This window comes from Lepus europaeus, chromosome X (genome assembly GCF_033115175.1).
Source record: "Lepus europaeus isolate LE1 chromosome X, mLepTim1.pri, whole genome shotgun sequence".
In the NCBI taxonomy this organism is placed as follows: Eukaryota; Metazoa; Chordata; class Mammalia; order Lagomorpha; family Leporidae; genus Lepus; species Lepus europaeus.
Genome location: NC_084850.1, coordinates 24,919,642 through 24,932,757, shown reverse-complemented (window position 1 = coordinate 24,932,757; position 13,116 = coordinate 24,919,642). Strand labels below are relative to the sequence as shown.

The 13,116-nt window shown below is 39.2% G+C and overlaps 1 protein-coding gene across 1 annotated transcript; it reads right to left on the bottom strand.

Annotated features, from left to right (window-relative positions):
- Positions 1 to 11,689: 11,689 nt before the first annotated feature.
- On the bottom strand, positions 11,690 to 12,595 carry LOC133752520 (olfactory receptor 10A4-like). The gene has a single exon (XM_062183015.1). It carries the CDS (start codon positions 12,593 to 12,595, stop codon positions 11,690 to 11,692), a length of 906 nt encoding a protein of 301 aa, XP_062038999.1.
- Between the last annotated feature and the right edge of the window lie 521 nt (positions 12,596 to 13,116).

The following is a 13,116-nucleotide window of genomic DNA, read 5'->3' as shown; positions in this document are numbered from 1 at the left end:
TAGTGTTTGCCCATTGGGGATGGGGCAAGGATTGATTGGGTTAGAGAATGGGAGAACTCTGGGTTGCATTCTATATTCCAAAAGGTATGTAAGATAAACGTGTACACATTTGTCAAAACTCCACAAGTGTGTATTTAAGGATTTTGCACTTTATTGTGTATAGGTTTTATATCCAAAGAAATCTGTAAGCCAATATTTTATGCTAGTTAATAATTCAAATTCTGAAGGATTTAGGGAGGAGTGTATGAGGGTACTTTAAAAGTTTGTGGAAATAAAATATACATATATTATATCATATATTTATATAAATATAAATGTATTTTGGTGTGATTTTTAAAAACACATGCAGTTTTTTTATAATATGCATTTTACACAAACTTTTGAAGTACCCTAATACTGATGTCTTCAATTCACTTTGAAATGCATCAAAAACTAAGATGGAGAAAGGGATGGTTGGAACAATGTATATCTGATAATGCAAGTGCAGTCAAACATTAATGACAGAATTTAGGTTACATATTTACAGGTTTTTATGTAAAATATCTTCAACTTTCCCCTGTAAATTGTGAAGATTTTTCTGAAAAAAAATCTGGAAATAACAGAGTTACTAAATGAACAATTACGATTGAACAATGTCTCTGAAGCATCAAAGCAATCATAATGCACTGTATCATCACTTTAAAACACAGAGCACATTTTTGGACAGATTTAGTATCAAAACACATTAAATTAAAAAATGGTACTTAAAAACGGATGCAGATGGAATCAAGAAAACACATTAGCCATGGAATATTCCAAAGGGGAGAGGGTTTACAGGTGGCAGAAACTAAATAGTAGCCATAGACCTTATGACCATTAGTCAACATTGAATTGTTCAAAATCTACTGTTATGTATGGGCCAGTTGACTGATCTTAAGAAATAAATGACTTCCTGGACCAAAAACTGAATGGGCTGTATCAATAAGACTGTCCAGAGCGGGTAACACAGGGAGCAAAGGCTGTAGCTGGTTGCTATCACTATCATGATCTCAACACTTTGTCTCTGAGTCATAGGATTACCAGAAATACTGCAAAGTCAGGGAACTCCAACTGATGGGAATTCTCATATGCTGGGAAACCAAGTTCATGATGCTCGTTAGACTTCTCCTTAATGGGCATGCTGTAGAACACTAGTTCCCAAAGATGAGTGTTTCATCCCATAGGAGGTGTTTGGGAACTTGTGGACAGATTTTGGTTGTCACAATGCTTGGGAGGTGCTACTGACATTTAGTGGATGGGTACCAGTGGTGCTAGCTGACCTGAAATGCATAGGGTAATTCTATGTAATGATGAATTGTCCTATATCCCACAGAGCTTTCAAATATTCCAGTGAGTTCTAATAGCATAGAGGAGAAAAGCTGTTTATAGTTATCTAAATCTTGTCCTAAAAATAACCTTTATCCTACCATTTCCCTGTGTGTCTGCATTTTGTGTTTTCCTTTCTTATACATAATGACTACCAATCCTCTTACTTCTCTTCAATATAAACTTATTTAAGTTGCTACAATCATGCATTTCATTATGTTGTCTGATACAGTCTTGCCCTTGCATTTATATCTTGAAATGCATATCATTTTACTGAAAATTACTTTCCTTTCATCCCTCATCTGTATTTCAGCTAGGTCAGTCTATTGATTTCTTTTGAAACTGTATATTTAGGTAGGTTATATTATCTAGGAAACTTCATTTCAAGATAGTGAAGGGGGAATCCAAAATATTTATGAAAAGGATGTGTTAGGTCTCAGAGGACCGAGAACTACTGATCTAGAAGTAGGAATGAAAGATGACTGTAGCTAATCAGCAAAGCTTGAGGTTGAAACCATGGCTCATTATGCCCACAGTAGGAGGAATAAATCTTTAGTGTGATTGAGACACTGGGCTGGGAAGTTTGTGCCTGACAGGAATCATTACTAGTGTGTGTTGGGCACTCTTCACCACCATGTCATTTTATCCTCACAGCGATCCTGTAATAGAGATCCTGTAATTAGCCCTATTTTTCAGATGAGGTAATTGGACCTCAGATGAAGTCAGTTGTCCAAGTTCTCTTAGTTACTTAGTGGCAGAGCCTAGACTGGAACTCAAGTTTATCTGATACTAAAGCCACATGCTTTCTAATATTCTACTCAGGCTCTCCAAAAGCAAGTTTGGGAAGCAAGTGCCAGACATTCTCATCCTTCCACAGAGGAATCAGCAAGTGAGGATCCAGGAATGCAAGACTCACTCAGAGGTAGAGGAGAAATGGTGGTAGCTATATGAATAGAAACGATAGTAGTGTATGTGTGTGGACCCATTGGGTCCCCTGTATGCTTGAAGGAATCCTTGACAAAGATTTCCTGAGGGTACACAGTGTGAATGGCAAAAATTGGGGTCAGAAATTAAAGACCAGGTGAAATGTTGGGAAAGGGATTCAGTCATTTGGGAAGTGGGAGGGTAGGGGCCAGAGCACTGATGAAGAGATAAACCTACTTATCAGAGGCCAGAGGCCCACAGGAGAAGTAGACTGGAACATCAAAGAAACGTGGGAGGCAAACTAGGAAGGTATCAGCCAGACCTGTTGGGCAAAGGCCAAAGTGAAGTCATCCTTGACCATTGAGCAAGAGTTTGGTGGCGGGGGTAAATTGAGAGGCCAAGGGGACCAGAAAATGTTTGGGACATGCTGTGGGTATGAATATAACAAAAATAATTAACAATAAATGAATAAAAGATTGTGGAGCTGCCTGCATGGCTCCATGAAGGTTAAGCTGCTGGGATTTATGCATTTGTTGATTATCTACTTTGTGCTCTACCCATAGTAAATATTCAACCCCAGGTAGCTGCCCCTGTACCTTCCCCACTCTTGGCCCCCCAGCCAATGTTCTGTCTCATTTATTGCTATGTTCTGAGAAATCGAAGCAACAAATTATGAAGACAGAGCATACACACATAGGGTTTGCTGTTATAATCAAAATTTACAACAAAATTAATCTGACACATATTTAATGATATGCATAATTGTTATTGTGCTGGGTGGCAATTAGGCATAAATTGTAAACAGTTCACATAAATGCCTGTAATTAGAATTACTTCCAAACAGTTAAACCAAATTCTTAGTTTCTGTTCTGAGTTTGTCAGCCCTTGCATATCCCTCATCTGCATCCACGTCAGCAGTGCAGATACTGAGTTGGCGTTAATCATCACCTTCATCAAGCACTTGTTATTGTTATAGGAGAAAATCTGGGGTCTTTTTGCCCAACAGCTACCTCTGGCTGCCACCCACAGGTTCCTTTCATCCAAAGTGCCCATCAAGAGCCAATTTTCTCTCTGCTGTCCTTTGCCAACCTCTGACGGAGCTTGCTGTCCTCTCCAGAGGAATTTCAGGTGGAGGCAGAGGGAAAAGCTCCTGTCTAGCTGTGGCAAGATAAGCTTCTCAGACTCATAGAATGGCAGATGTCCTAAACAGCACTCTGGCCTCAGAATCAGCCCTTAAGGCATTCAGAGCCGGCTGAACAGCCCATGAGAGTATTTCAGGCATGGAAAGCCAAGTCACTCTGGCAAAAAAAAAAAATGACCTAAATGAAAGATCTCTGCAAGTCAGATCCCAGTAGAAAGAACAGGTCATCAAAGAAGGAGGTACCTCTCTCTGAAGGGAGGAGAGAACTTCCACTTTGACTATGACCTTGTCTAAATATCATCAGAGTTGGCGAACTCAAAAGGCCTCCATAGCCTTGGCAACTCATGACAAGAGCCTAGGGTGATTACTGATGCCATAAACAGGAGTGTCAATTTGTTAAGTCAACAACAGGAGTCACTGTGCACTTACTCCTCATGTAGGATCTCTGTCCTCAATGTGCTGTACATTGTGATTTAATGCTATAACTAGTACTCAAACAGTATTTTTCACTTTGTGTTTCTATGTGGGTGCAAACTGTTGAAAGATTTACTTAATATATGCTAAATTGATCTTCTGTATATAAAGAGAATTGAAAATGAATCTTGATGTGAATGGAGGGGGAGAGGGAGCGGGAGAGGGGAGGGTTGCGGGTGGGAGGGAAGTTATGGGGGGGAAACCATTGTAATCTATAAACTGTACTTTGGAAATTTATATTCATTAAATAAAAGTTAAAAAAAAAGACAAGCTTCTATCTAGTGGTGGCAACACTGGGGGACGGAAATGGCCTCTGAATCTCAGTATCTGGAACTCCAGGGGCAGATGGCTCACAGGGTACTGAAAAATGGCTGGATTCAGTGCATGCACACTCTACTCCTGCCTCTGGTCCCATGCAGTGACTAATATGGTCATTTTCACAGATGTCCTGAAGGAGATCCCTTCAATCCCCACCTCCTTTCAATAAATCAATTGCCTGAAATGCCTTTAAATTCCAGACATGTGTTGCTTTTATTTTGCCATTAAAAACAGATGGTTTTTAAAAATCCCAAGGAAGCCAGCACATGGGTAGGAGTACATGTCAGTAGACTATATTTTGGAGTCAAAAGGATCTGGATTCCACAGTTTGTATTAGCAGGGAAATTATGGTATTTACCCTCTGTGAACCTCGATTTGTTCATCTGTAAAATGGTGGCAATAATACTGTCTATCTCAAATGGCTGTGTTGAAGATTTCATTGGACATAGAAAACATCAGTATGCTACTTGAAACGTGGAATTTCATTAACTCTTAGATATGTTTGTTATGTTGGCTACTGATACTTTGAGCTGTAGCCTTGGCTTCCTGTTCCTGTGGCCCTTTCTCCCTGTGTTTCCTTCTGTAGGAAGCAGAACTGCAGGAAATGAATGTATGACATGCTAGTGGTGAAATCTGGGTGGCAAAGCCACAGATGACCTTAAATCAAACAGAACAGCACAGATGGTGCAGTCCCTCATCTATATTCCATATTCGTTAGAGGGAAGTTAGTGTTGACCTGGAACATGGCAAAACCTGGCATTTGGAGGAGACCAAAAGCAGACCAGATGAAAGTGATCAATATAAACATTCATTTCATCACCAAAGGTGTATTAACTGGACCTTCCACTGCAAGACCCTGCACGGTCAAGAGGATTATGCAAGATATTTTAGTAGGGGAGTAGAAGTGTGAGTTAGCATGTGCAATGAATATGACAGGGGCATTAATGGAGGGATGTCCTGGAACCAATGGTAACACTGAGGGTGGATGAGGTGCTCTTTTCTTCTTGGGAGGCTTGGAAAAGTTTCTCTTCAGAGAAACAAGTTTTGAGGTGAGTGTAAAAATACAGGAAATAGTACAATTTATTTTGAAAATCAAGTATCAGTCAAGAAAATTTTTCTGGACTCACTTTGTGCCTCTGAAAATGGCATGAATTCCATGGCCATAATTCTAGATACTATTAATCTATAACAAACAATTCCTAAAATCAGTCAAATAAGACTGTAATTGAATTATGCTCATCAATTCTATGGGTCAGGAGTTTGGACAGATCACGGTGGGGGTGGCTTATTTCTATCTCACAAGGTCTGTAAGCTCAGTTTGGCTAACTTTATCACTGGAGAAGACTTGACATCTAGCAAAAGATCCCATATAGGGTCATTTGCCCCCACAAATGAGTATAAACCAGTTGATGGTGGCTGTCAGAATCACACTCTGTCAGTGCCTTGGTCATGTTCTATTGGCCAAAGGCATCACAGCTCTTCCATTTTCAAGGGCGGGGACACAGACCTCACTTATCAGCGGGAAGAATATCAAGTATTTTGCAGATACAATACAGATCTTGTATCACTCTTGTCTCCCCAGGGACTGTCAACACCTCCACAGGATTCTCCACGTGGTTGGTCTTCACAGGATGTTAATTTTAGGGTAATCAAACTTCTTACATGGTACATCAATAAATATGTCAAAAGGAAGTTTACAGAGAACAAGGCAATTTTGGGAGGTTTTTTTTAACTACTCAATCTTGGAAGGCAATTGTTGTTGATTATTTTATTACTCAATATTGGAAGTCACTCTGTCAATTCTTTTTTTAAAGACATTTATTTATTTGAAAGGCAGAGTTACAGAAAGTGGGAGAGACACACACAAAGAAAGAGGGAGGGAGGCACAGAGAGACAGAGACAGAAAGAGAGAGAGAGAGAGAGAGAGAGAGAGAGAGAGAGAGAGATTCACCATCTGTTGTCCCATTCCCCAGATGGTCGCAACAGCCAGGGTTGCCCCAACAAAAGCCAGGATCCAGGAACTTCATCTGGGTCTTCCATGTGGGTGGCAGCGGCCAAAATACTTGGGCCATCTTCCGCTATTTTTCCAAGGCCATTAACAGGGAACTGGATTGGAAGTGGAGCAGCCAGGACACAAATTGGTGTCCATATGGAATGCTGGCATCAGAGGTGGTGGCTTTACCAGCTACACCACAATGATGATCCCACCCATTCAATTGGGAATACTACTTTTGTGTCCAGGATCCCCTCTGTTGTTGCTCTTGTCACACTCTGTTTTTCCAAGAGCTCATTAACCCTTTGAAGAGGGTTAATGGGAAGAGGCACTGGTCTCATCTATTGATGGGTGAAATGTAAAAGAATTTGTGAATATGTTTTAAATTTATCAAACCATAATTACTGACTAACCAGAGAGTGAAAATTCCAAAGACATTTGTTTCTTCATTTGTTCATAAAATATGTATTGACTACTTACTATGAATCAGGAACAGAAGTTCTGGGAGAAGACATGAGAAACATAAATACACAAATGATTTCATAATTACCCTTTTGCTAAATGCTAAGAATGGCAAGATATTGAAATGGAGCCTAACTAGATGAGGGTGATGGTAGTGAAAAAGAAGCTTGGATGAGGGGGCCAGGAAATGCCTAATGTCAAAGTAGAAAGATAAGAAGACAACAATTACATCAAGTTTTTGGGAAAAGCATTCTAAACAAAGAGAATAGTATATGCAAACAGTCTGAGGTACAACAAAATTTACAGATTAAAGAAACTGAAAGAGAATCCCAATGTGGCCGTAGAGAGAATAATGGTATATAATAAAGACGGAAATGGGGGCCAAACTCTTAGCAGTTTAATAGATCCACTCCTCCTCACTCTCTAGTCCTGTTAAGCAGCCCCCTTCACTTATCTTGACATTACTTCTTGTTGTTAGAAGGATTTTTAATAAGAAAACCATGGTAATTAATCAAAGAGAAAATGACATATGGTTCTTGCATAAGAAGTGAAGTGGATCCAGTCTCGTCCATCTCTGGTAGTTCAGGCTGCCATTAAATGTCAAATGTTGGACAACAGGGTCAAAGTCTCCACAAAGTTGCTCAATCAGTTGAGGCATGACATATCTCAGTGTTCAGCTTGGAATTTTGCTTGCCAGAGATGATAGTGAACTGAGATTCTGGAAACACTGAGAAACCTGAGAAGCTTGACCTGTACTTTTCTAGCCTCTGTTTTCAACTGTCAGACCACTTGACAGTTACATTTCCCTGGTCCATTTGTCTTTGCTATCTAAACACTGTAGGAAAGGGCTCAATGACATCTAATGATTATGATGGCAACAGTGAAGTTGATGATGATGATAACTATTCAAATAATAATTAACATGTATTGAATACCTCTTGTGTACCAACAGTCTTGTATGCACTGTCTCTTTTAATCCTCATAGAAGACTTGTTAGATAATATAGCACAGTCATGAGGCCCTTAATGAAGCAATCTGAGAAGTGCATGGTTAGGTGATTTCACCATTGTGCAAACATCATAGAGTGCACTCACACAAACCTAGAGGCAATGGGTCAGTCACTCGATGTGACCCTGATGCAATGAAGAGATGCAGAAAACAGGAGATGCATGAGACTGTTGCCAGCATACCATGGTGTATTGTTTTATAGTTAACATTTAAAAAAAATTAAGTAGAAAGGGTACACTTTAAAAATAAAGAGTAAGAGTGCAGTAAGTAAAGTAGTGACATTTATTATCACAGTGAAGTTTTACATATTTCATATGACTCTGTGTGTGCTATGCTTTTACATAATTGGCAGCACATGATATTATTTACACCAACATATCAACAGACATGTGGCTAATATTTTGGATTATGATATACTGGCAGCTATGATGTTACTAGGCGATAGGAATTTTTTAGTTCCATTATAGTCCTATGGGACAACCTTCATATTTACAATTGCTGTGTGGTGCATCACTGTACTAGTAGTTACATTTTACTCATGAGGCATTTGAAGATCAGGGAGGCTAAGTTGCTGGTTTATGGTCAAATAGCCAAAACTCACAAAACTGGTCTGCGTGGTGAGATCATTCTCACACTTGATCTTAGCCAAAAGGCTGAGAGGTGATATGAACTCACTCTTTTAAGCACTATTAAATACTATGATTCTTAAAGTTTGGGAAAAATGCAATTAAATATTTGGAAAACATTTTAGTTTCCAAATTCCCCTAAAGGTGAATATGTGCTGGAATATTTGGCTTTTATCCATATGTCTAGCTTCATGTAGGCTAAATCGAACTGTGGCCTCTGCAAAAGCATCTACTCTTTCTTAAGGCATCACCTTCATATTCTAACTTAGATCCTCCTTAAACAATTGCATCTTTGCATTTTGGTGCAAGAACCAAGCCCCTAAATTTACTCAAACCACCATTTTGAGTTTCAATTATCCTTGGAGAGCACGGCATGTAGTCAGCCTCTTGAAGTATTTTGAATTAAGTGATACATAAAGAACAGCTTTCCTTTAATAGATATCCTTACCTGATGTCGACAGGGCCCTGTCTCAGGTATTAAAAAGGAGAACCTCAACTAGGGCTAATTGCCACTCTCCATGGACGTGTTGCCTTCTCATTGGCAGATGGCAGCTGGTGTTGTGGAGGAAGCAATGACTCGTAATTTTCCAGGTGGCAATATCCTTCCCCCTTGCCTTTGCCATACTTCTTTTTCCCTCAGTGCATTATACAACTAATATATCTCCAAGACCTATAACTACAGAGTTAAGAATAGAAGTATTAGAAAATCAATGATCGTCTCAGTGACCTCCCAGGAGGTCAGGCCACTTGACTTTCCCCAGGCTTGTTTTAGTTGAACAAACATTTGCTGGGTGTGAGCTGTATGTCTAATACTAGGTCATGGCCCAGTAGTTAGACTGCAGAATTTTTAAGATAAATTTAAAAGAGTTTTATGCTTTTTGGGTTTAGAAGAATTCTAAACATACATGGTAGGTGATTATACTTCAGTTCATATTTAACAAATATCTTTAATAAATTTATATTTAAAAATATATCTAACACATGGATGAATGAATGAATGAATGATTTAGGCCTCCTTTCCAAGCTTTCAAGGCAATATTGGTCTCTGATTCTAAGATGAACTGCTCAAGATTTTCCACCTCTCACCATAAATTCTTCTGTCCAATTAACCCCAAGATAAATCTCCGACTTCTAGAACTGGATCTATCCTTAAGATATTATGTAGTTCAACATCTCCTTTACCCTATAGTATAAATAGCATGAATCTGTTATTAGGTAGAGAGGCAGACACATATATAAACAATTACTGTATGATGTAATCAATGCTAAAATTGAAATCTATGAGCAGTACTTTAATACCATAGGAATAAAACAGTCTAATTTTAGAAGGGTGGTGAAGGATCAAGGAATGCTGCACAGCTTTGTGACACTTGACATGTGATATTTGAAGGATGCAAAGGAGTTAATTCAGGGGAAACAAGACAGAAGCAAATGCAGGAACAGCATGTGCAAAATCTTGGAGTCATGAAGAGCATAAGATTTTTTGCTCAGTTCCTAACTTGGGATCCTTGTGGTAGAGGTTGATTAAATACTGAAAGGGTGTGGACATCTTTCCATTATAGGAAGGTCACTCTGGTAAGGAAGAGCCTACGAAACCTCACCTAGTGCCAGCCCCTTGCATTGCCATAGCACACTGAAAAAAATATCAGCCACAGCTTGTACTTTGTCCCCTGGGGATTTCCATTCTGGAAATGAGAACACACCAAGTTGTTGAGAAGTTATATGCTTGGTGGATGTAGAGCTTGTCCTATCTTGGATGTTAGTAATAAGTGTTAAATCAAACATCTATGCTATATACATTTTTTTTGCCATTTAAGGTGCTGTTGGGGAAGTAGAGAAATAGTAAGTGACAAAGTCTTCATCCTCAGAAGGCTTATAACTTGCCCGTGAGAGAAAAAGAGCCTCGTAAGTGTTTAGAAGCCCTTCGATGATGCTATAGAAAAGTGGGATGTTTAACAGTTCGGCATTGTGTATCATTAACAATGATTTGTTAAATTTTGATGACTTTTCATTGACTAGTTTAGTTTTTTCACATGATTCTCACTTCAAAAAGTACACCTCTCCCCCATTTAGTTTCCTGAGAGGCAACTGATGTCATCAAATTCATATGTATCTTTCTAGAACAGTCTATTCATCTATAATTAAGTATACCTAAATTTTTTTCTCATAAATGTTGTCAAATCATACACACTATACTATATCTTGTTTTTTAAAACCTAAGCTGTAGTACGTAGATCTTGCCATATCAGCACATGCAAGGATAACATGTTCATTTTTGTTGTTGCTGCTTCTTTTTCTTTGTTTATTGACATATTGTATTTCATTAAAGTGTGAATGCACTTTAATTTCTTGAACGAGTTATGTTGTATTAAATCTTCCATTCATAGAACTAATCCTGAAATTAAAAATTAAAATTGGCTGGCTCCATGGCTCACTTGGCTAATCCTCCGCCTGTGGCACCAGCACCCCGGGTTCTAGTCCCGGTTGGGGTGCAGGGCACTAGTCCTGGTTGCTCCTCTTCCAGTCCAGCTCTCTGCTGTGGCCTAGGAGGGCAGCGGAGGATGGCCCAAATGCTTGGGTCCCTGCACCTGTAGGGAGACCAGGAGGAAGCACTTGGCTGGCTCCTGGCTTCGGATCGGCGCAGTGCCGGCTGTAGCGGTCATTATGAGCCATGAACCAATGGAAGGAAGACCTTTCTCTCTCTCACTGTCTATAATTCTCTCTCTCTCTCTCTCTCTCTAACTCTGCCTGACAAAAAAATTAAAATTAATTTTATTATCAGGAAATTTTTATCTCTTGCATTTTTTATCAATATTTTGGTTAGGGAAAGGAGAGAGAACAGGGTTTAACTTGCACTATACTACTTTCTCCTTTCTTCTTGTCTCAGATCTAACACACATTTCTCTAAGAAAAGTCCTCTGCATTAATGGTCCAAGAAAATAATTTTTTGCATTCTGAGATTCTAGATTTCCCATAGTTAGTATAGGATCATGAGTTTGGTGTTAGGAAACCTTGGGCTCAAGTTCACATTCTGGCTTTACTACTGTCTTGCTGAATGGTCTTGTGCAAGTGAATTAATCTTTGGGTCTCAATAGTGATATTTATAAAATGAGGATAATAGTAGTAGCTGCCTCACAGGATTGTAGTGAGGATTTAGCACAACAAACCTTGTCAAGAATTTAGCATAGTGTCTGCAACTTACAAAACAGTCAACACACAGAAGCTTGACACACTTCTAATTAATTTCATTAATGTTGAGAAAGTTGGTAGAAGAAGGGAAAGTTCATGAATTTCACAGTCGCTATTCTTGGCGCTGTAGAAGGTTTCCACCTTGTTTGGGCTTCCAGGAAGTGTCAAGAGCCACTAAAATAGTCAACTTTCTTTTGTCCAAGTCTACTCTCATTGCACCCATTTTCTCAGGGCTTCTTTCACATCCTTGTTCCGTAGGGTGTAAATGATAGGGTTGAGGGCAGGGGTAAGCACCGTGTACAGAAGGGAAAGTAACTTAAGTATGTCTTTGTACTGAGGCCCCAGTGGGAAGCCATAGACAATCCCAAGCGTCCCATAGTAGAGACTGACCACTGTCAGATGAGAAGAACAGGTAGAGAAGGCTCGCTGCTTTCCCGTGGCAGAAGGAATCCTTAGGATAGTGGAGATGATGTGTGTATAAGAAGCCAGGGTCAGCAAGAAGGGTCCAAGGGCAAATAAAGTGGTGCATAAAAAAGAGGTCATTTCAGCTACTCGAGTATCAGTACAGGCCAGTTTCATAATAGGCTTCAAATCACAAAAGAAGTGGTCAATCTCATTGGCAGAACAGAATGGTAAGCGAAAAACAAGAACCACAAGAAGGATGGGGGCCAGAAATCCAGCCAACCAAGAGGCACCAGCTAGTCGTAAACAGCCCCAGTAGTCCATGAGGCTGGTGTAATGAAGTGGGTTACAGATGGCTATGTAGCGATCATAAGACATTACAGCCAGGAAGAAGCATTCTGTAGCCACCAGGGCAGCAAAAAAATAAAACTGGCAGGCACAGGCTTGGAAGGAAATAGATACATGGGTTGATAGCAATGTCCTCAGCATTATGGGCTCAATGGTAGTGATGTAGCCAATCTCTAGGAAGGAAAAGTGACCAAGAAAAAAATACATGGGCATGTGAAGGGAGTGATCGGCTGACACTACAGTTAGGATCACAACGTTGCCCATGAGAGTCATCACATAGATGGCCAGAAATAGCCCAAAAAGAAAAAATTGAAGGCCATGAAGATCCCCAAAACCCAAAAGGATAATTTCTGAAATTTGAGTCATATTTTCTTCATCAGTGCTAGTCATGATTTGCATCTAAAAATAAGTAAATAAAAATTTGAAAAACAACCATTGATCAAATACTATTTTTAGAAAAAACAAACAACTGCTTAGAGGTGTCATACATATCAAGCATAATTGACTTCTTTCTGGAAGTTCACGATTCTTGAATTTAATTAATAAATTTGCCCACAGTCTACCAGAGGTCATTTGGAAAGCTTATCTGTAATAGCAACATTCCCATAATATTTGGAATATATAGGATCTGGAAACTGTGACTATAGCACATACATATACATGTTTTTCAATATGTATTTTGAAAAGTTGGGGTAAATGTTCAAACTTTGGTGATCTTACTTTGGTTGTTACTACTGCTACTTGTGGTATTTTCCTCAGCAATGAATATTCCCAGTCATATGTGTACATTGCGTAATATCTATGATTAAATCTGTTTTCTGTTTTAGACTTTCCATATCAATTAAATTATATGTATTGTATTTCATAATGGTAAAAATATCTAATAT